At 42.6% G+C, this 25,178-nt stretch overlaps 1 protein-coding gene across 4 annotated transcripts in view; it reads left to right on the top strand.

The window, feature by feature from the left end:
* BBS9 (Bardet-Biedl syndrome 9) overlaps window positions 1–836 on the top strand; it is a 484,979-nt gene extending 484,143 nt beyond the window's left edge. For all 4 annotated transcript variants that reach the window (XM_040434317.1, XM_040434316.1, XM_040434315.1 and 1 more), the window contains one exon: window positions 611–836. In XM_040434317.1, coding sequence (XP_040290251.1) covers window positions 611–651 — 41 coding nt within the window. In that variant the 3' untranslated portion in view covers window positions 652–836. The remainder of the gene's footprint in view (window positions 1–610) is intronic.
* Window positions 837–25,178: the final 24,342 nt, after the last annotated feature.

Below are 25,178 nucleotides of genomic sequence, written 5' to 3'. Positions count from 1 at the left end.
ACTCCTCCTAAACTTTCTAACTTACATGCTCTAACATCAGAGGGGAGATGGAGGGGGAAAAAGACATGGCTGCAGCCTGAGAGAATAATACACTGATTGTTTTATGGTGTGCAGTTGTGATGTAGAACAGGAGTGGGACAAGAAAAATAAGGAGATTGTTACATTTTGTCTTTTGTTTATTTTATTTGTTTGGATTCTGATGTAGTGCCCTTTAAATGCAACCTCATCCAAACGTGCATTCAAATTTGACTGGAGTGAAAGTAAAACATGCTCTGCAAAATACAGGCAGTGATATGTCTACACAGTGTATGGGCTGTACAGGGGAACAGTGCCACTTCTTTGGCATCACTTCCTGCTCTCCCGCTATTGGCTGCAACTGTACCTCACAGCCCTCCTGCTCAGTCACTCTGCATGTAATACTGAGAGCTCTCTGCTCCCATTCAAGGGATGTTCCCTGTCCTAATGCAGAAAATATCAAAAATAAATATGTAATAACATAAAATGTACAAGTTATGTTTTCTATTTTTTTTTTGCACGTTTTGTCATGAAATGTGGCATTTATTTATTTTTCTGTTTTTAATTTTTATATTTTTATTTTTCTCTCCTTCAGGATTCAGTATGACATCACAGGTATCTCTGGACAATGAATAGTTGTCGTCTATTTGCAGTTTCTTAGTACTGTTATTCATTTTTAAAGTAATCCCACTCTGAACTGCAGTCATGTGTCCTCACATTAAGTACTGGCATCAGAAGGAGGAATCGTGGACCCTCAGATTATGGATACAGAAGCTGGAAACTAACCTCAGAAGTAATGCTCATACTGTGGACTGCTTCAGCTGGAGATCCTTTGTCATATTCCAACTGTGGAGATTTACTTGTGAATTCCAGAGGATGAATCACACTGACACTCATAAATTTCAGTTAACCTACAACCTCTAAGTTTGTTCTCATTTTTATTATAATTATGTGTGTATGTTTTTTTTTACATAGTACGGTTTTAAAATTCGATAGTAAATACTCAATCATTAGTGTATAAAAGCTACAGATGGTTATAGTTAAAACCATCGATCTACCAAATAATAGTCAAATCATTTCTGCTTATGATCAATAGAAATCATCCTATGTTATCATCTACTTCCAGATTCAGGGCTGTGTATTATACAGTGAATCGTGATAACTGGAAATGTTACCATAGTAAATAGAGCATATATACTGTAGTTTACACTTTACTATGAAGTCATAATGTGAGCACTTGCAGCGCACGATATAACAGCAGCTTGCTGATGATATAGGATTTTATAGATCCCATTTAGTGCTCTTCTACAGGCAAGTTGCCTATTTTCTGCATATGTTATTTGAAGGATGTATTCTTTTATACAGAATATCATTCAGTGGAACATACACTACAAGTATACTCTATTTGTATCAGAGCTGGGAACACAATGGTTATCTGATAGCACCTTCTAGGACTATGCTTAGAGTACTTTGCATTAAAGGGATAGAGCTGTATTACACTGGCAGATTTTCTGCCAGATCATCGCTAACGACCGTTTGTAGTGACGCTTGTTAGTGATGATCTGGCAGTGTAATATTGCCGTTGATTACCCCATGAACAAGCAAGCGCTCGTTCATCAGGTAATCCAGATTTTTAAGCATGATTAAAAATTATTGTTTGCCAGCAGCAGATCATGCTGTCTAGTCACAATCTGCTGCCTTTTAACAACTAGTCAGCATGGCAATGAGCGATGGCATAACGATCGCTCCTCCCCATACTCTGAAAGAGATGCAAGTAATAACAACGGTCTCCTCCGCTGACAAGCAGGCGATTGCCGGGAAGGAAGGCTTCCCTCCCAAAAATCGTTTGCATGATCTGTTATTGTAATACAGTCCCTAGTGCGGACTCTAGATGTAGATGACCTATGCTTAGAATAGCAATGTAGAAAGGACCGGCACTCACACGAGGTAGCTTTTTAGAATTCTGGATTTATTGTCGAAACGTGTCACTATTGATATGTGACAATAAATCCAGCATTCTAAAAAGCTACCTTGTGTGAGTGCCAGTCCTTTCTACATCGCTGTTTCCTGGGACGCCAGTCCATGGACACGTGCACCACCACACCATTACATCGCAGTGTCGACCGGTGAACATTATACTATGTTTAGAATACAGTTGTGTTCAAAATTATTCAACCCCCACTGAAATTGAGTGTTTTGGCCAGTTTGATATTGATTTTGATCATTTCAGTCATCTTGTTTACAATTAAATCAAAGAAGCACTTGTAAGTCAGACAAATATAACATAACATTTATAATAAAATAACCACAAATGTCTTTTCTGTGCTCACATCATTATCAGTTTTATTCAACCCCCAAGTGACATTCAATCTAAGTACTTAGTACAACATCCTTTTCCAGTTATAACAGCTTTTAAACGTGAAGCATAGCTTGACACAAGTGTCTTGCAGCGATCTACGATTCTTCATGGGCAAAAGCCTCCAGTTCAGTCACATTCTTAGGCTTGCGCGCTGCAACTGCTTTCTTTAAGTCCCACCAGAGATTCTCAATCGGATTTAAGTCTGGTGACTGCGATGGCCACTTCAAAATGTTCCAGCCTTTAATCTGCAACCATGCTCTAGTGGACTTGGAGGTATGCTTGGGATCATTGTCCTGTTGAAAGGTCCAACGTCTCCCAAGCCTCAGGTTTGTGACGGACCGCATCACATTTTCATCCAATATCTCCTGGTACTGAAGAGAATTTATGGTACCTTGCACACGCTGAAGCTTCCCTGTACCTGTAGAAGCAAAACAGCCCCAAAGCATGATTGACCCCCAACCATGCTTCACAGTAGGCAAGGTGTTCTTTTCTTCATAGGCCTTGTTCTTCCTCCTCCAAACATAGCTTTGATCCATGGGCCCAAACGGTTCTAATTTTGTTTCATCAGTCCACAGAACACTATCCCAAAACTGTCCACATGACTTTTGGCATACTGCAGTCGACTCTTCTTATTCTTTGGAGACAGCAAGGGGGTGCGCCTGGGAGTTTTGGCATGGAGGCCTTCATTACGCAGTGTGCGCCTTATTGTCTGAGCTGAAACTTCAGTACCCACATCTGACAAATCTTTTTTCAGTTCCTCAGCAGTCACACGGGGACTTTTCTCCACTTTGCGCTTCAGGTAGCGCACAGCAGTCGAAGTCAGCATCTTCTTTCTGCCACGACCAGGTAGTGTTTCAACATTGCCCTTTGCCTTGAATTTGCGAATGATGCTTCCTATGGTGTCTCTTGGTATGTATAACATCTTTGCAATCTTCTTATAGCCATTGCCATTCCTGTGAAGAGAAATCACCTCTTCTCTTGTCTTCCTGGACCATTCTCTTGACTTCACCATGTTTGTAAACACACCAGTAAATGTCTAGAAGGAGCTGAGTATCACAGTCCTTTTAAATCTGCCTAATTGGTGCTTATTATGCTTGATTGCTGCTCCTTGACATCCACAGGTGTTTTCAATACCTGATCGAAAACACTTGAATGAACCTCTGTTCTTAAGAGTGGTAGTCTTTAAGGGGTTGAATAATTGTGTCAATGAAGAAATCACAAAAAAAACATTTAATACTGTATTACAAAAACAATTGATGTCATTTTAGTTGCATTTGGTTCTCTAAAAAGTCCTTGTAAGATTTAATTCTGAACACAATTACAAATGTACACTAAATTCCCTAAAACCCTTTACAGCATTGGGGGTTGAATAATTTTGAACACAACTGTAGGTCATCAATGTCAGATTGGTGGGGTTCTGACATTCAACACTCCACCAATCAGCTGTTCTCAGCAGCCGCCAGAGCCAGAAATAACACAGTGGACGGAACCGGAATCATACACCGCCATCCATTTGTATCAGCCAGTAACCTAGTATGACCATTACATGGATAGAGCTGTGTCTGGCTTTTATCTCTTTTTTTTAGTTCTGGCAATGGCGGCTGCTGAGAACAAATGATTGGTGTCAGTGCCAAGTGTTAGTCCCCCACCACCATGAAATTAAATAGGTTTTCTGATATATAGTACATCTGATTGTCATCAATATATACATAATCTAAGCAAGTTTTAGGCAAAAAAATTATATTTACTCGTTTACCTAGTTCTGTTCTGGCCTCTTTGTTTACATGCAGTTGCAGAGCTGAGGGGCTTGTAACAACAATCTCTGAGGCTGTCAACAACCAAGACTGCCTTTCCCATGCTCTGCAAAGGGAGGGAATTAACATGCTGCCCGGCCAGCATGTTGTTTGTGTATGACCACAAGTCCCAGCTATACAGTACAATGACATTGCGGATACACAGGATATTCCACCTACCTGTTCTTGTGCAATGCTGTGCAGACACTTTTTACAGCCCGCATAAGTCAGAGCCGATCATTGTCAACTCTGTGTTTGCAGGGTGGGGAGGGAGGAAATATCCTGTGCAGAGCATTTGTTTCTTTACTGCCTGCAGAAGAGGAAATCCTGCAGCTGCTCAGTACCTGCGGCATAGCCTCCAACCCTGAGACTCTGCTGCTGATGATAGAAGGGGTTAAACTTTGCTGAAGAATACAGTGTGAGGGAAGACACTGGGCAGACAGCTTAGCCAGCAGATCGGCAGTATAGGAGGTGTGGCTTGTTGCTACAACCAGCACAGCCTTCACAGGGATGCTCCGTGCACAGAGGCAGACCTGCTCCCTCAGGCTTGTGCACAGAACGTCATCAGAGCAGGGAAAGAAGCTGACATCACAGTTAATTTGATGTTCAGCTAAGTAGGAGAACAGGGTCTCTGGAGATTAAGTAAATTGAAAACCCCTTACATTTGATTAGTTAAAAACATACAAATACCAAAAAATTACTTGGGCAACCTCTTTAATGACTTATCCTAAGCATAGGTTATCTATATCTACAGTCCAGACTTAACCTTTAAAGGGGTTCTCTGGGCTTTTAGTATTGATGACCTATCCTAAGGATAAGTCATCAATATCAGATTGGCGACTCCGGCACCCCCGCTGATCAGCCATATGAAGGGAAGGCGCATGCAGTGCTCGTGTGCCGCCTCACTTCTCTATAACTGCTCGCCATAGACAGCAGGATGAGAGACAGTACACATGCACTGCGCACGCCTTCCCTTCATATAGCGTGAATGCCGGGTGTTGGACTCCTGCTGATCTGATATTGATGACCGATCCTGAGGATAGGTCATCAATATTAAAAGCCTGGAGAAACCCTTTAAGTTTTTTTTTTTTAGATAGCCATTTAATTACAAATTACTGCATATAGAATAATGACAAATACATTGTCCGTGAAAGCAGTGTATGTGTGAGAAATACGTTGGGTGGAACAGATTTCTTAGATTGCCATTTGATTTTTTTATTTTTTTTTATTACCGCCTGTACTCCAAAATATTTTCTACCATTATTTAATTTAGATGCAAATAATAAATATTTGTTCCCTTATTAAATGGTTTTGTGTTACTGTCTGATATTTATGTAGTGGTTATCATATATTGTTATATTATACAGAAAATGAAATTTTCTATGGTAATGTCTGTCAATAATATTTGCATATATCATATCCTAATGTCGCCACCTGACAATTATGCAAAGGTAAATGTGGTGCTCCCTTTTCTTACGTCACTTACGCACTACTAGGTGTAACAGTTGTCCGCTGCAGAGCCTGACGATATCTCTGGTATCCAAACACATGCTGGAAGTCTGTAGAAAATAGACTTTTATATTATGCAAATTAACGCTTAGGTGCACCTCATTGGACCCAGATCCTCCGCTCCCTGTCTTCTGTACAGTGCCCCCACCACTGTGACAGGCCAGGCAGTGAAAACATTTTCACATCTGGCTCTGAAGTCTCATGGGAGCGTGTTCAGCACATGCACATTAAAGGGATGGAGACCACAGAGGCAGATGGGCAATCATTAAAAATAATTTTTTCCTACAGATTGATGACACATATAGAGATACCAGAGATACCATCAGACTCAGCAGACAAGAACCGATCTACAGCTATCTATCTATGTACACTATCTCACAAAAGTGAGTACACCCCTCACATTTTTGTAAATATTTTATTATATCTTTTCCTGGGACAACACTGAAGATATGACACTTTGATACAATGTAAAGTAGTCAGTGTACAGCTTGTATAACAGTGTAAATTTGGTGTGCCCTCAAAATAACTCAACACACAGCCATTACAGTATAAACCGCTGGCAACAAAAGGGAGTACACCCCTAAGTGAACATGGCCAAATTTTGCCCAATTAGCCATTTTCCCTCCCCGGTGTCATGTGACTCGTTAGTGTTACAATGTCTCAGGTGTGAATGGGGAGCAGATGTGTTAAATTTGGTGTTATCGCTCTCACACTCTCTCATATTGGTCACTGGAAGTTCAACATGGCAAAGAACTCTCTGAGGATCTGAAAAAAGGAATTGTTGCTCTACATAAAGATGGCCTAGGCTATAAGAAGATTGCCAACAGCCTGAAACTGAGCAGCAGCACGGTGGCCAAGACTATACTAACAAGACATGTTCCACTCAGAACAGGCTTCGCAAATGGTTGACCATAGACATATTAGTGCTGCCAGCATTGCTGCAGAGGTTAAGGTGGTGGGGGGGTCAGCCTGTCAGTGCTCAGACCATACTCAGACACACTGCATCAAATTGGTCTGCATGGCTGTCGCCCCAGAATGAATCCTCTTCTAAGGATGAATGCCCACAGTTTGCTGAAGACAAGCAGACTAAGAACATGGATTACTGGAACCATGTCTGTGGTCTGATGAGACCAAGATAAAATTATTTGTTTCAGATGGTGTCAAGCGTGTGTGGTGGCAACCAGGTGAGGAGTACAAACGACAACTGTATCTGGCCTACAGTCAAGCATGGTGGCGGGATTGTCATGGTTTGGGGCTGCATGAGTGCTGCCGGCTGTGGGGAGCTACAGTTTAATGGCAGAACAATGAATGCCTAGATATATTGTGACATACTGAAGCAGAGCATGATCCCCTCCATTCGGCGGAAACTGGGCAGCAGTGCAGTATTCCAACATTAAAACGACCCCAAACACACCTCCAAGACGACCACTGCCTTGCTAAAAAAAACTGAGGGTAAAGGTGCTGGACTGGTCCAGCATGTCTCCAGACCTAAACCCTATTGAGAATCTGTGGGGCATCCTCAAATGGAAGGTGGAGGAGCTCAAGGTCTCTAACATCCACCAGCTCTGTGATGTCGTCATGGAGGAGTGGAAGAGGATTCTAGTAGCAACCTGTGAGGCTCTAGTGAACTCCATGCTCAAGAGAGTTAAGGCAGTGCGTTAAAATAATGGTGGCCATACAAAATATTCACATTTGGGCACAATTTGGCTATTTTCACTTAGGGATGTACTCACATTTGTTGCCAGAGGTTTAGACATTAATGGCTGTGTGTTGAGTTATTTTGAGGGCACACCAAATGTACACTGTTATACAAGCTGTACACTGACTACTTTACATTGTATCAAAGTCTTAGATCTTCAGTGTTGTCCAATGAAAAGATATAATACCATTTTTACTAAATTGTGAGGGGTGTACTCACTTGTGTGAGATACTGTATCTATCTAATGGAATAAATCAATTTTATCATCTACCTCATGTTATCAGTCTCATATCTATCTATCTATCTATCTATATCCATCCATAGTAATTTTTGTATTTAGACCTTTCTGACATCACACTTGCTTTACTAATAGAAGATATACAAAGGATTTTCTCCTCTGCTTTTCACTCCAGTATCTCTTTTCTCTCCATTTGTTGATGGCGGCAAGGTGACGAGTCGTAGAGAACTTCATTTCCCCTTGGCAGCTTTCCATCATTGCTTGAACCACTCCCACTCTTAAAGGTAGCTGTTTATTCAGTTAGGGTCTATTGGAGAACCGTCAAAATTAATCTTTTTTTTTTTTTTCCGAGTGCCATGTTATAAGAAGTTAAAGTTATTGGTTGGCGCACATTTTGCCATGTAATTAACATGTTTCTTTCTGGTGACGTTATCTAGCTTTATTGGCAGGAGTCCTCGGAGAATGTTTTGCATTCTCAAGCACCCGTGTCATGAGAGACAAATCTAAAAGCAAACAACATAACAAAAAAAAGCTTACATTTACGATTTGTAAATACGCTTTGCTTCCTGTGGGAGTAAATAAGCCAAGACAGTAAAAGCCGTATTTATTTTTACATTCCTGTCTGAGAAAACCATTGCAGAAAACCCAGGATAACACTCCAGGCAAACCCCAGCATAAGTCTCAATCGGCAGTAGGCAATATGGAGGATAAATACATGCTTTATCTCATATTATTGGGGGTTACCCTCAATGTCTTTTTACATCATCTTGTTCAGAATCAGGATACATACACCCTTTCTGACCCATTAGGCCACTTTTGGAAAGTATTAAAATTATAACTATGCTTTATAAGTTGCTATAAGTTCCTGTGCTATTACTAAAGCCACATCAAAATACTGCTTTCTTCAAAAGGACCCATCATAAGGACACCATAACTTCCAAACTGTAATGATGATTTCTATATGTTCAATAGGAAAAATCAGAAAAAATAGTAATGTTTGGTGAATTTTATTGAAAAATATACTGTTATCTACTTAATCATACAAAACTCTTCATAATCAGTAAAAATTGAACTTGTATTAGAAAATGTGGGCTTTATTTTGCCTTTGTGGACGAGTATAAATTTTAAACAGAAGAGTAACTTAAATCTTAGCTTAAATTAGTTAACTCGATTACTGGAAGGAGGACATTTTTGTGCAGCTGAATGACATTATATTGTATTGAAGCATATAATGCTATCTATAGATTTATTCTGTATATACTATTGGTCACTGGCAGTTAGAATTAATTTATGCTAAATTAATGTCTTAGACAAGCCTTTTGCCTATACCTTCTTAGGGCATGTAGATATAATGGAGGAAAGCCATCCTCTCGGGAACATCTCTTTTTTTAATAGATTATTCTTATTGATTTTCCAACATAAGCAAAAGTTTCCCACAATACATTAGGCAGTATTCTAAACATCTTGGTTTTACAATATTACAAAATATGACAACCAAAAAAAAATATCAAACCAAGGATTACAGATAAGAACAAGTTTATTTACACCCAACACCTGGAGTAAATAGCCGTCATGAACAACCGCTGGTAAACTAACACACAATCACACTAACATCCATACTTCATAGTGCATAGAGCAACACACACTAGTTTAACCCCTTAAGGACCGGGCTCATTTTCACCTTAAGGACCAGGCCATTTTTTGCAAATCTGACCAGTGTCACTTTATGTGTGAATAACTTTAAAACACTTTTACTTATCCAGGCCATTCTGAAATTGTTTATTTGTCACATATTGTGTACTTCATGACACTGGTAAAATGGAGTCAAAAAAATAAATTTTTATTTATAAAAAAATACCAAATTTACCAAACATTTGGAAAAATTTGCAAGTTTCCAAGTTTAGGGTACTTTCACACTAGCGTTTTTCTTTTCCGGCGCTGAGTTCCGTCCTAGGGGCACAAATCCGGAAAAGAACTGATCAGTTTTATCCCCATGCATTCTGAATGGAGAGTCAGTCCTTCAGGATGCATCAGGATGTCTTCAGTTCAGTCTTTTTGACTGATCAGGCTTTTCAGAAAAACGTAGCATGCAGTATTTTTACCTCCGGCCAAAAAGCCTGAACACTTTGACTGAACGCCGGATCAGGCCTTTTTCCCATTGACTTGCATTAACGCCGGATCTGGCGCTGTGTGTTCAGTCAAAACGGATCCGGCTTTTGCATGTTAAACCCGAAAAATGTGAAAAAAAAGTTAAAGTCCATAAATGGCGGATCCGTTTTTTCCAATGCATTTTTTCATTGTGATCAAAATCCTGATCAGGATTCAAATGTAATCAGTTTTCACCCGTTTTTCCGGATCCGGCGGGCAGTTCCGGTGTCGGAATTGAACGCCGGATTAAAACAACGCTAGTGTGAAAGTAGCCTAAAATTTCTCTATTTTTATAATACATAGTAATACCTCCAAAAATAGTTATTAACCACTTCACATCTGGGCCATTTGCCCCCTTCCTGACCAGGCCTAATTTTGCAAATCTGACATATCTCACTTTATGTGGTAATCACTTTGGAACGCTTTTACTTATCCAAGCCATTCAGAGATTGTTTTCTCGTGACACATTGTACTTCATGCTAGTCATAAATTTGAGTCAATATATTTCCCCTTTATTTATGAAAAAATCCCAAATTTACCAAAGATTTTGAAAAATTCGCTAATTTTCTACATTTCAATTTCTCTGCTTTTAAAACTGAAAGTGATACCTCATAAAATATTTATTACTTAACATTCCCCATATGTCTACTTTATGTTGGCTTAATTTTGGAAATGTCATTTAATTTTTTTAGGACGTTAGAAGGCTTAGAAGTTTAGAAGCAATTCTTAAAATTTTGAAGAAAATTGCCAAAACCCACTTTTTAAAGACCAGTTCAGGTCTGAAGTCACTTTGTGGGGCCTTCATAGTGGATACCCCCATAAATGACCCCATTGTAGAAACTACACCCCTCAAGTTACTTAAAACCGATTTTACAAACTTTGTTAACCCTTTAGGCGTTCCACAAGAATTAAAGGAACATGGAGATCAAATTTAAAAATTTCACTTTTTTGGCAGATTTTCCATTTTAATCCAATTTTTTCTTTAATACATCGATGGTTAACAGCCAAGCAAAACTCTATATTTATTACCCAGATTCTGAGGTTTACAGAAACACCCCGCATGTGGTCATAAACTGCTGTATAGGCACACGGCAGGGCGCAGAAGAAAAGGAGCGCCACATGGTTTTTAGATGTCATGTCCCATTTGAAGCCCCCCTGATGCACCCTTACAGTAGAAACTCCCAAGAAGTGACCCCATTTTGGAAACTAGGGGATAAGGTGCCAGTTTTATTGGTACTATTTTTGGGTACATATGATTTTATGATCATTCATTATAACACTTTATGGGCCAAGGTGACCAAACAATTGGTTGTTTTAGCACAGTTTTTATTTATTTATTTTTAGAGCGTTCACCTGAGGGGTTCGGTTAAGTGACATTTTTATAGAGCAGATCGTTACGGACTTGGCGATACCTAATATGTATACTTTTTCTTATTTATTTAAGTTTTACACAATAATAGCATTTTTGAAACAAAAAAAAATTTGATTTTAATGTGTCCATGTTCTGAGAGCTATAGTTTGTTTATTTTGTGAGAGATTTTCTTATGTAGGGGCTAATTTTTTGCGAGATGAGGTGATGGTTTTATTGGTACCATTTTGTGGGACATACACCTTTTTTTATCACTTGGTGTTGCACTTTTTGTGATGTAAGGAGACAAAAATGGCTTTTTTGACACCGTTTTTTTTGTTTTTTTTTTACGATGTTCACCCGAGGGGTTAGGTAATGTGATATTTTTATAGAGCTGGTTGTTACGGACGCAGCGATACCTAATATGTATACTTTTTTAAATTTATTTCACTTAAACACAATAATGGCATTTTTGAAACCAAAAAAATGATGTTTTAGTGTCTCCATGTTCTGAGAGCTATAGTTTTAAAAAAATTTTCAAAGATTTTCTTATGTAGGGGCTCATTTTTTGCGGGATGAGGTGATGGTTTTATTGGTACCATTTTGTGGGACATACGCCTTTTTGATCACTTGGTGTTGCACTTTTTGTGATGTAAGGTGACAAAAATGGATTTTTATGACAGTTTTTTTGTTTTTTTTATGGTGTTTATCGATCATGTGATATATTTATAGAGCCAGCTGTCACGGACGCGGCAATACCAAATATGTCTATTTATAAAAAAAATATCTATTTTTAACATTTTTTTTTAACTCCTTGTGGAATTTTTTTTTCACATGTGAAACCTTTTTTTTAGTTTTTAACACTTTATTTTTTATTTTTTATTTTACACTTTTCGTCCCCCATAAGGTCATACAAGACCTCTGGGGGACATTTAACTTCACTTTTTTTTTTTTTTCCACTGTTGATTTCTCCTGTAACTGGGGCTGCCATAGTAGCCCCAGTTACAGGAGAAATGCACCCCCCAGAGAGGCTTTACAGCACTATACAGCGCTGTACAGCCTCAGTGCAGGGCTGATCGAGGTCTCTGAAAGACCTCACAGCTCCTGCACTCACCCGGCTCCGGCGGTCACATGCCCTGGAGACCATGCTGATTGGTCTCCAAGTGAAAACAGCTACTGGGGGATCACTGGGGGAGTATGAATGTACCGATCTCCCTCTCCTGCCAGCGCTAATGAGAGGGAGGCGGTACGAGCATTTCTGAGCGCTGTAACTGAAAATTACAGCGCTGACATGCCCCGGAGACCATGCTGTTCGGTCTCCAGGGCTTACAGTTTACATTGCGATCGCAATGTCTAGTTTAAATACCTTTCTAATGAGAGGGAGATGTGCATGCATTTGTGAAAAAAGGTCTCAGGGTAAAGCTTCATATTCTTGGCTGTCAGGAGGGAGCTCCGTCACGGAGCTTCTATGTACAGGGGCTGAGCACAGGGGGAAAAGCTGCAGGACGTTATAGAACTTGCTTTTAGTAATAGAGATCCACCTCCCGGACGTTTATAGTCAATGAGCAGACTGGAGGTGGTTAATTTACATTCCCCATATGTCTACTTCATGTTTGGATCATTTTGTGAATGCCATTTTATTTTTTGGGGATGTTACAAGGCTTAGAAGTTTAGGAGCAAATCTTGAAAGGTTTCAGAAATTTCAGTTCAGGTCTGAAGTCACTTTGTGAGGCTTACATAATAGAAACCACCCAAACATGACCCCATTCTAGAAACTACACCCTCAAGGTATTCAAAACTGATTTTACAAACTTTGTTAACCCTGTAGGTATTCCACAAGAATTAATGGAAAATAGAGATAGAATTTAAAAGTTTCACTTATTTTTTCATTTTAATAATTTTTTTCCAGTTACAAAGCAAGGTTTAACAGCCAAACAAAACTCAATATTTATGGCCCTGATTCTGTAGTTTACAGAAACACCCCATATGTGGTCATTAACTGCCGTACGGGCACACGGCAGGGGACAGAAGGAAAGGAATGCCATACGGTTTTTGGAATGCAGATTTTGTTGGACTGGTTTTTTGACACCATGTCCCATTTGAAGCGCCCCCCCCCCCCTCCCCGATGCACCCCTAGAGTAGAAACTCCAAGAAAGTGACCCCATTTTAGAAACTACACCCCTCAAGGTATACAAAACTGTTCCACAAGAATTAATGGAAAATAGAGATACAATTTCTAAATTTCACTTTTTGGCAGATTTTCCATTTTAATAATTCTTTTCCAGTTACAAAGCAAGGGTTAACAGCCAATCAAAACTCAATATTTTTGGCTCTGATTCTGTAGTTTACAGAAACACCCCATATGTGGTCGTAAACTGCTGTACGGGCACACGGCAGGGCACAGAAGGAAAGGAATGCCCAACGGTTTTTGTCAGATTTTGCTGGACTGGTTTTTTGACACCATGTCCCATTTGAAGCCCCCCTGATGCACCCCTAGAGTAGAAACTCCCCAAAAATGGCCCCATTTTAGAAACTACGGGATAGGGTGGCAGTTTTGTTCATTCTATTTTAGGGTACATATGATTTTCAGTTGCTCTATATTTCACTTTTTGTGAGGCAAGGTAACAAGAAATAGCTGTTTTGGCACCGTTTTTATTTTTTGTTATTTACAACATTGATCTGACAGGTTAGATCATGTGGTATTTTTATAGAGCAGGTTGTCACGGACGCAACCATATATGAAATTTTTTTGGGTTGTTTATTTTAGTTTTACATAACAAAGCATTTTAAAAAAAATGATTCTTTAGTGTCTCCACATTCTGAAAGCCATAGTTTTATTTATTTTTTGGGCGACTGTCTTGTGTAGGAGCTAATTTTTATCGGGATGAGATGACGGTTTGATTGGCATATTTTGGGGTGTGTATGTCTTTTTGATCGCTTGCTATTACACTTTTTGTGATGTAAGGTGACAAAAAATGGCTTTTTTTACACCGTTTTTCTTTTACGGTAATCACCTGAGGGCTTAGGTCACGTGATATTTATATAGAGCAGGTTATTACGGACGCGACGATACCTAATATGTATATATATCTTTTATTTATATTTTTAGTTTTACACAATGATTTCATTGTTTTAGTGTCTCCATAGTCTGAGAGCCAAAGTTTTTTCAGTTTTTGGGCGATTATCTTGGGTAGGGTATGATTTTTGCGGGATGGGATGACTGTTTGATTGGCACTATTTTGGGGTGCGTATGATTTTTTGTTCGCTAGCTATTACAAAAAAGGCCTTTTTTTGCACCGTTTTTTTTTTTTACTGTGTTCATCTGAGGGGTAAAATCATGTGATATTTTTATAGAGAAGTTTGATACAGACGCGGCGATACCTAATATGTATACTTCTTTTTATTTATTTAAGTTTTATATACTTATATCATTTTTGAAACAAAAAAGAATCATGTTTTAGTGTCACCCTAGTCTGAGAGCCATAGGTTTTTTCAGTTTTTGGGCGATTTTCTTAGGTAGGGTATAATTTTTGCGGGATGAGATGACGGTTTGATTAGTACAATTTTGGGGTGCATATGACTTTTTGATCGCGTGCTATTACACTTTTTGTGATGTAAGTTGACAAAAAAAATTGCTTTTTTGACCGTTTTTTTACGGTGTTCACCTGAGGGGTTAGGTCATGTGGTATTTTTATAGAGCAGGTTTTTACGGATGCGGCGATACCTAATATGTATACTTTTTTTTTACATTTAACACAATAAAAGCATTTTTGAAACAAACAAAAAATCATGTTTTAGTGTCTCCATAGTCTGAGAGCCATAGTTTTTTTATTTTTTGGGCGATTGTCCTATGTAGGGGCTCATTTTTTGCGGGATGAGGTGACGGTTACATTGCTTGGTGTTTCACTTTTAGTGATGTAAGGTGACAAAAATAGCTTTTTTTTTTACACAGTTTTTATTTTGTATGCTGTCTATCGGACGGGGTGGATCATGTGATATATTTATAGAGCCAGACGTTACGGACGCGGTGATACCGAATATGTGTAGTTTTTCATTTTTTTTATTAGAAAATCGGGAAAGAGACATGTTTTATTTTATTTTTTTATTTGAAACATTTTTTTTTTATTCAAAACACTTTTTTTTATTTTTTTTTCTAACTTTATTTCTGTCCCACTGTCATGGTCTTACCTGCTTGCTGCTCTCCTTCGTTTGACATGTGCTGGCGGCCATCTTGGGTTCTGGGTTTCTTGTAGCCTTTCACCCTGCGGCTCCTCCTTCCCCTGGGAGGAGCTGGATGCCTAGCTCATATATATAGGAGGTCTGTGGCTTCAATTCCTTGCTTGGTCCTCCTGTGTTCACATGCTTCTAGACTGCTGCTGCTTCTGGTTCCTGATCCTGGCTTCGTCTGACTACCCTGCTGGTTCCTGATCCTGGCTTCGTCTGACTACCCTGCTGGTTCCTGATCCTGGCTTCGTCTGACTACCCTGCTGGTTCCTGATCCTGGCTTCGTCTGACTACCCTGCTGGTTCCTGATCCTGGCTTCGTCTGACTACCCTTCTGGTTCCTGACCTCTGGCTTCGCAAAGACTCTGCTCGGTTTCACCATCCGTTTGGACTTTTGCTTTACAGCTTTATTTTCAATAAAGCCTTCTTATTTTCACTTATCTCTTGTTGTACGTCTGGTTCATGGTTCCGTGACATTAGGACCAAGCCATGAATTCTGACGGTACAGGGCCATCCTCGCTACCCACGCTGGTTGCCAGACTTGATCAGCAGGATCACCTGTTGGGTCGGTTCGCTGTGGCGTTGCAAACCCTGCTTGAACGCACGGCTCATTTCGCTCCCGTTGCCGATGGGTCGGTTGTCGCTCCTGGGCTCGCTCCTACTGCCGCTCCGGTTGTTGCGCCAGAGTCTACCCCGACACCTGTTGTTGCGCCTGCGGTGTTTCGGGGTATGACCGGTTCTGCCCCTCTTCCACAGCGCTTTGGGGGAGAGCCAACTCAGTGCCGAGGTTTCCTTAACCAGGTGGGCATTTATTTTGAGTTGCTGCCACATGCCTTTCCTACTGAGAGATCTAAGGTGGGCTTCTTGATCTCGCTGCTCTCGGACAAGGCCTTGGCCTGGGCCAGCCCTTTATGGGAGAACAACAATCCGGTGGTTGCCGAGTTTTCCGGTTTTGTTGCTTCTCTTCGGAAGGTATTCGATGTGCCGGCTCGTGCTGCCTCTGCTGCGAAGCTCCTTATGTCCATCAGACAGGGTTCACGATCCGTAGCTGAATACGCCATTGAGTTTCGTACCCTGGCAGCAGAGGTGGGCTGGAATAATGAGGCTCTGGTCGCTGCTTTCTCTCATGGTCTCTCGGATGCCTTGAAGGATGAGGTTGCAGCTAAGGACCTACCAGTTGAGCTCGAGTCTCTTATTTCTTTCCTGATTTTGATTGACACCAGACTCAGGGAGAGACCTTCCTTTAAGGAGAACCTGCGGAGGTCTTCTAACAGATTGGTGCCTACGTTTGCTGTCCCACCCGTGCCTCCCTCTCCTCCCACGCCTCCTGGGGATGACTTGTCTGGGGGTGAACCCATGCAGCTGGGGTTTGCTCGCCTGTCCGAGGGGGAGAGGGTTCTCCGGAGACGCGAGGGCCGATGCATGTACTGTGGTCTCGGTGGGCATTTTCGGTTGGCATGTCCGAACCGTCCGGGAAAACGCTCGCACCTGAGATCCTGTCGGGGGCAGATCTTGGGTGGAGTCTCCTCGTCCCCGGTTTCCCGTGTTGACAAACCACTGATCACTGTTGTCCTCTCCTGGGTCGGGGGCTCGGTGACGACCCAGGCGTTGGTGGACTCTGGTGCTGGTGGTTTGTTCATTGATAGTGTGTTCGCTGCCGCCAATTCCATTCCTCTGCAGGCTCGAGGTTCCCCACTGGCTCTTGAGGCGATAGACGGCAGACCCCTTCTGCCGCCACACGTGACTCATGAGACCCTTCCAGTGGGGATAGCCATTGGTGCCGTTCACAGAGAGTCGGTCTGCCTCCAGGTTATTTCGTCTCCACACTACTCGGTGGTCTTGGGGTACCCCTGGCTCCAGAAGCATAATCCGACTTTCGATTGGAGATCGGTCGAGATCCTCTCGTGGTCACCGCAGTGTGGGGCTAGTTGCATCCATGGGTCTGTCAAGTTGCTGTGTACTTCCTCTGACTCTCTGTTGCCTCCTGAATACGAGGAGTACCGGGATGTATTCGATAAGGTGCGCGCGGTTGCCCTACCTCCGCACCGCCCATACGATTGTGCCATAGAGTTACAATCTGGTGCCGTTCCTCCTCGTGGCAAAGTCTATCCACTGTCGGTAGCGGAGAATGAGGCCATGGAGGAGTACGTGAGGGAGGCGCTTTCACGCGGACACATTCGCAAGTCTTCGTCCCCGGCAGGGGCTGGATTTTTCTTTGTGAAAAAGAAGGGCGGTGAGTTGAGGCCTTGCATCGATTACAGGGGTCTCAATCGCATCACGATCAAGAACGCTTACCCGATACCCTTGATTTCCGAGCTGTTCGATCGCCTTAAAGGGGCCACGGTCTTTACCAAACTCGACCTGAGGGCGGCATATAACCTGGTAAGGATCAAGGCGGGCGATGAGTGGAAGACCGCGTTTAACACCAGGACCGGTCATTACGAATCCTTGGTTATGCCCTTTGGGTTGTGCAATGCGCCCGCAGTCTTTCAGGAATTCATCAACGATGTTTTCCGTGACCTGTTGCAGCAGTGTGTGGTAGTCTATTTGGATGACATCTTGGTATATTCTGAATCCATGGAGGCCCACATTCTGGATGTCAGACGAGTGTTGCAACGGTTACGAGAGAACAAGCTGTTCGGTAAGCTTGAGAAATGCGAATTTCACCGATCCCAGGTAACCTTCTTAGGTTACATAATTTCCGCTGAGGGGTTCTCCATGGATCCTGAGAAGGTTTCGGCTGTCTTACAGTGGCCCCAGCCCAGTGGTCTTCGTTCCCTGCAGCGCTTTTTGGGCTTCGCCAATTATTATCGGAAGTTCATCAGGGACTTTTCCATGCTGGCCAAGCCTCTCACGGATCTGACCAGGAAGGGCAGTAATTCCCAGGTCTGGCCGCTCGAGGCCATCCGAGCTTTTGAGGCCCTAAAGTCCGCCTTTGTGTCGGCTCCGATTCTGTCGCATCCCAACCCTGGGTTGCCCTTTGTCCTCGAGGTGGACGCGTCTGAGACGGGAGTAGGCGCCCTTCTGTCTCAGCGTAGAACACCAGAGGGTCCTCTGCTTCCTTGTGGGTTTTACTCCCGGAAACTGTCTTCCGCGGAGTGCAACTATCAGATTGGTGACAGGGAGTTATTGGCCATCGTGCAGGCCCTTAAAGAATGGAGGCACTTGCTCGAGGGTTCGGTGGTTCCGGTTCTCATCCTGACGGACCACAAGAATCTGACCTACCTTTCTGAGGCCAAGAGATTGACACCACGTCAGGCCAGATGGGCTCTGTTCTTGTCACGTTTTAATTACGTGGTCTCCTACCTACCCGGTTCCAAGAACATCAGGGCGGATGCCTTATCACGGCAGTACTCCAAGCTGTCCAGGGAGGAGTCGATTCCGACTTCGGTCATACCTCCGAATCAGATCCTGGCCGCCATTCGCACCAGCCTGACCTCTCCCCTGGGTGAGCAGATTTTGGCGGCTCAATCTGGTGCTCCCTCTGGGAGACCCAACGGCAGATGTTTTGTGCCTGAGGAGTTGCGCACTCGGTTGTTGCGAACCTACCATAACTCCAAGACCGCGGGGCATCCTGGAAAGAATCAGCTGTCCTGGGCTGTTTCACGTCTGTTCTGGTGGCCTTCCCTACGTTCCGACATCGCCGCATATGTAGCGGCATGCTCCGTTTGTGCCCAGAGTAAGTCCCCTCGGCACCTTCCGTTGGGCCTTCTGCAACCCATAGCCACCGGGGAGCGCCCATGGTCACACCTGGGGATGGATTTCATTGTGGACCTCCCTGCATCCCGAGGCCATACGGTCATTCTCATGATTGTGGATCGGTTTTCCAAAATGTGCCACTGTGTTCCTCTCAAGAAGTTACCCTCTGCACAAGAGTTGGCCACGATTTTTGCCAGGGAGGTCTTCCGGTTGCACGGTTTGCCTAAGGAGATTGTGTCGGATCGGGGGAGTCAGTTTGTGTCCAGGTTCTGGCGCGCCTTTTGCTCCCAGTTGGGGATTCATCTCTCCTTCTCCTCGGCCTACCACCCTCAGTCCAATGGGGCCGCAGAACGATCCAATCAGGCCTTGGAGCAATTCCTTCGTTGCTATGTCTCCGATCACCAAGACAATTGGGTTGACCTCCTGCCTTGGGCTGAGTTTGCCAGGAACACGGCGGTGAACTCTTCCTCTGGGACGTCTCCCTTCATGGCCAATTATGGGTTCCAACCTGCCGTGTTACCGGAGGTATTCTCTCCCCAGGATATTCCGGCTGTGGAGGATCACCTTTCCGTCCTACGTGCTTCTTGGGTACAGATCCAGAAGTCCCTTGAGGTCTCTGCGCAGCGCCAGAGACTCCAGGCTGATCGCAGACGAGCGCCTGCTCCTTCCTACCAGGTCGGAGACCGTGTATGGTTGTCCACCCGCAACCTCAACCTTCGAGTGCCCACTCCCAAGCTGGCGCCTCGCTTTGTTGGTCCCTTCCGAGTGCTTCGCAGGGTAAACCCGGTAGCCTATGCCCTTGCGCTTCCTCCTGGCATGCGGATCTCCAACGTGTTTCATGTCTCCCTGTTGAAGCCACTGGTGTGTAATCGTTTCACTTCCTCGGTTCCTCGGCCTCGTCCGGTCCAAGTGGGCAATCGTGAGGAATATGAGGTGAGCAATATCCTGGACTCACGCCTGGTCCGCGGTCGGTTGCAGTTTTTGGTCCATTGGCGTGGTTATGGTCCAGAGGAGCGTTCCTGGGTTCCCTCCGCAGATGTCCATGCTCCTGCCTTGCTCCGAGCCTTCCACGCACGCTTCCCTCAGAAACCGTTTTGTGCTCCGCGGAGGAGGGGCCCTTGAGGGGGAGGTACTGTCATGGTCTTACCTGCTTGCTGCTCTCCTTCGTTTGACATGTGCTGGCGGCCATCTTGGGTTCTGGGTTTCTTGTAGCCTTCCACCCTGCGGCTCCTCCTTCCCCTGGGAGGAGCTGGATGCCTAGCTCATATATATAGGAGGTCTGTGGCTTCAGTTCCTTGCTTGGTCCTCCTGTGTTCACATGCTTCTAGACTGCTGCTGCTTCTGGTTCCTGATCCTGGCTTCGTCTGACTACCCTGCTGGTTCCTGATCCTGGCTTCGTCTGACTACCCTGCTGGTTCCTGATCCTGGCTTCGTCTGACTACCCTGCTGGTTCCTGATCCTGGCTTCGTCTGACTACCCTGCTGGTTCCTGATCCTGGCTTCGTCTGACTACCCTTCTGGTTCCTGACCTCTGGCTTCGCAAAGACTCTGCTCGGTTTCACCATCCGTTTGGACTTTTGCTTTACAGCTTTATTTTCAATAAAGCCTTCTTATTTTCACTTATCTCTTGTTGTACGTCTGGTTCATGGTTCCGTGACACCCACTCTGGGACTTCAACTTTTGGGGGTCTGATCCCCTCTGCAATGCATTACATCTTTGAGTAGTACACAAACAGGTTGCCTAGGAGACCCAGACTGAGGCTGGATCTCCTCGGCTCGGCACCCGTAGAAGGCAGGTCAAGATGCCGTGCAGGGCATTGGGCAGCCTTTGCATGGCATCTGGCTGCCTTGTCATGTATCGGGTCCCCACCACAGCAGCGCGGGGACTCGATGCACTGCTTCACCTGCCGCAAACCACTTCTATGTCGCGGTCAGCGCGGACCGCGCCACAGAAGGGGTTAGTCCGCTGGCATCTCTGTAAACAGCGATGCCGGCAGATACAGCAGGGGACCGGCTATTAGGGACTGCCGGATCCCTGCAGTGATCGGGAGCGCACCTCTCTGGTGCCCGCCCGATCATCCCGCCGTGCATGTACGGTGGAATGCATTCTTGCAATGCATCCCCCGCCGTACATGCACGGCGTTCTGCGTTAAGGGGTTAAAGGCAGATTCGTCTGAGCTTGGATTCAAGGATCTAAAATCTGTAGAAAACGTTCAGGGTTTCCCCTAGTAGCATAGGTCAGTTTATACAGTGATAGGCCAGTCTAAATCAATTGTACCCATTGGGATACTGTGGGACATTTAAGGGGTTTCCAATTAAGGAGAATGACCTATCTAGTGTAGAACATTAAAAGTATATGTAGCTTTCTGCCATATTTTTGTCGAGCTTAATTCAGAGACCAGTCCCAACAAACTAACTCTAGACGAGCTAGCTCCAAGAAGCCCCAGTCTGGCGTTCATAAGCTCGTAAATGTCTTACCAGTACTGTTGTAGAACAAAACAGGCCCATATCGTGTAGAAAAGAACTATCCATGTTTTACTTATCCCGGCCAAATGCATGTCTACATAATTTTGGCATATTGAATTTTGGCATTTGCCCTTTGAAAGCATATAAGCACGTCAATATGTATACTGGAATATTCTATATTTATATAATTTTTGTATTTTTTTATTTCAAGTTTTGAACATGGATATGGGGGGCAGTCATCTTGCCTGAGCTGTTCTTAACAGCATTTAGAGATATGCTTTACAGCAGGCAGCATAAACACAATGGATAGGAGCTGACTTTTCTAGGCATTCTCTGTGACCTGTGCAGAGGTCAGGAGGAGTAGATTAGCTTTGAAAATCACCTATTGTGAATGGTGGATCCTGTGTTATCTATGAGGAGGTGGTACCTGTCATTTTAATCCTGCCGATAATGATAAGCAGATAAATACAGTAAAGAGATATGTACAGACTAGGAAGTAGCCTCTATTATTAGGCTAAGGCTGCTTTTATACTTGCATAGTTGTTTTCCGGTGTTGAGATCCGGCAGAGGATCTCAATACCGGAAATTTTTTTTATTCCGTTTAGTCCCCATGCATTCTGAATGGAAAGAGATTTGTTCAGGATGTATCAGGATGTCTTCCATTCCGTGAACACTGTTTTGTGGGCGGACAAGCTGCGGTTTTGTGTCCGGTCATAAAAACTGATCTGGCACTGAAAACTATTAAGTCAATGGTGACGGATGCGTTTTTTATGGAGGCTAAAAAAAAACTGATCCATGACCCATTGACTTTCAATGTATTTAGATCCATTTTTTTCTGTTTTGATTTCACACAAAATAAAAAACGGATCTGTTTAATTCTGGTATGTAGCATTAGTCGTCAATATAAAAACTGCAGGATTTTGTGTTTTTTGAAATTTAGATATTGACGTGCAAAATAAAAAATAACCACCAAACATTCTTCAAAAATATGTTTAACATACTGTAAACATTTTCTGATGACATATTCCTTTTAAGGGCACAACCCCATTTTTAAAGTTTGACGCCTCACTTTATGTGGCAATAAATTTGGAATACTTTGGAATACTTTTATTTATCCAAGTGATTCTGCAATTGTTTTTCCGTGACACATTGTATTTTATGTCAGTTGTGAATTTTTAGCAATATATTTTCTTTTTCTTTATGAAAAAATGTACAGTTGTCAAAATTTGAAGTGGCTTTGAGGGGCCTATTCATAAAATAAAAAAAGAACACTTAGAAGGAGTGTAGTGATCAAAGTTCCCAGATCTTTACTTTACATACAGGTGCTCCACATGCTTTGTTGCCTGGCATCACTGTTGATTGGAGTTTGTTGAACTGTTCACTATGCCGGCTAAAAGAAGGCGTACACCATTTGTCCATCTGCCCAGTCTCAAAAAGAGTTGGACAAGAAGCTTCTGCACTGTATAGGGGGTGTCAACAGTGGTCAGAGGAAGGCACTCACACACATAGAGAGGGTTATGGATGGTCAAGACAGACAGATACACACCAAGGTCAGTATATAAGTAGGCCTGTATCTGAAAGAAAAGCCCCAACATCAACCAAACTATGTCCATAAGTGCAGAGTATTGACTTGAGTATTTACAGTGCCTTGCAAAAGTATTCACACACACACACACCCCCCTTGACTTTTTTTGTACTTTGGTGCCTCACAACCTGGAATTAACATGGATTGTTTGAGGATTTGCATCATTTAATTTACAGAACATGCCCACAACTTTGAAGATGTTTTCTTGAAGCGTTTTCTTTAATGGCCGAAAAGTTCAATTTTAGTCTCATCAGACCAGAGCACCTTCCTCCATACATTTTGGGAGTCTCTTACATGCCTTTTCGCAAACTCACAACGTGCCTTTTTGTTTCTAGCTGAAAGTAATGGCTTTCTTCTGGCCACTCTGCCATAAAGCCCAACTCTATGGAGCGTACGTCTTATTGTCATCCTATGTACAGATACTCCAGTCTCTGCTGTGGAACTCTGCAGCTCCTCCAGGGTTACCTTAGGTCTCTGTGCTGCCTCTCTGATTAATGCCCTCCTTGTCTGGTCCGTGGTTTTGGTGGGTGGCTGTCTTTTGGCAGGTTTGCTGTTGTGCCATGTTCTTTCTATTTGGTTATGATAAATTTGATGGTGCTCCTGGGGATCATCAGAGATTTGGATATTTTTTTAAAACCTAACCCTGACTTGTACTTCTCAACAACATTGTCCCTTACTTGTTTGGAGAGTTCCTTGGTCTTCATGGCAGTGTTTGGTTAGTGATGCCTCTTGCTTAGGTGTTGCAGACTCTGGGGCCTTTCAAAAAAAGGTGTGTATATGTAATGACAGATTATGTGACAGATTGCACACAGATGGACATCATTTCACTAATTATGTGACTTCTGAAAGAAATTGGTTGCACCAGAGCTTTTTATGGGCTTCCTAACAAAGGGGTGAATAAATAAGCACATGCCAATTTTCTGTTTTCGATTTCTGTACAATAGTTTTATTTATATATTTTTCTCATTTCACTTCACCAACTTAGACTATTGTGTTTTGATCCATCACACAAAATTCATGATAACTAGACATTGAACTTAAGGCTGTATTGTTACAAAATACAAAAAAAGTCAAGGGGGGTGAATACTTTTGCAAGGCACTGTATATTATATTTTTTTTCACTTTTTTCTTTATATCATTATTTGGGTTATTTTTATTTTTTTAATGGTATATATTAAAGGCTATGTTTTAGGGGTGGTAGTCTGTGACTGCTGATATTTCCATATACCACCTGTCGTAATATTATTCCCACAGATGGGTTCTTGTCTGAACTGTGAATTCCACATAGATGTCTACAGAATCTGTTCTGTTAAACGCTTATACAAGTAGAGCCCCCCTGACAGAGTGGAGAGGGTGTCAGCAGTAAGTTTGTGTTGATGTCACTGATTATTTTGCCACTATTTGGCCCAGTCACATAGTATTGAGGTAGCAGCAGCATGAGGAGACCACAGAGTGGGGAGGTGGCAGCAGCATGAGGAGACCACAGAGTGGCCCAGTGACATAGTGTTGAGGTAGTGTTTTTTACACTTATACACCCCAAAAAAGGCTGTACTACAATAACTGCACCGCAGAACGGCAAATAAGACATACTTTTTTTTAGTTATACATCCCAAAAAATGCTGTAGCACAAAGTAACTGCACCGCAGAACGGCAAATAAGAACTACTTTTTTTTACAGTTATACATCCCAAAAAATGCTGTAGCACAAAGTAACTGCACCGCAGAATGGCAAATAAGATCTACTTTTTTTTTACACTTATACATTCCAAAAAAGGCTATAGAACAATGTAACTGTACCACAGAACGGCAAATAAGATGTACAGGTGAAACTCGAAAAATTAGAATATCGTGCAAAGTTCATTTATTTCAGTAATGCAACTTAAAGGGTGAAACTAACATATGAGATAGACTCATTACATGCAAAGCGAGATATTTCAAGCCTTTATTTGTTATAATTTGAATGATTATGGCTTATAGCTTATGAAACCCCAAAGTCACAATTTTGAGGTACCCTTTGCTCAGTGGGTATGGATTAATTAGAATATTGAACCTTTTCACAAAATTCTAATTTTAAGCTGCATTAATGCAATTCCTTTTAA

The sequence above is a fragment of the Bufo bufo genome, chromosome 5 (assembly GCF_905171765.1).
Source record: "Bufo bufo chromosome 5, aBufBuf1.1, whole genome shotgun sequence".
NCBI lineage: Eukaryota > Metazoa > Chordata > Amphibia > Anura > Bufonidae > Bufo > Bufo bufo.
This window is presented reverse-complemented; position numbering and strand designations above follow the sequence as displayed.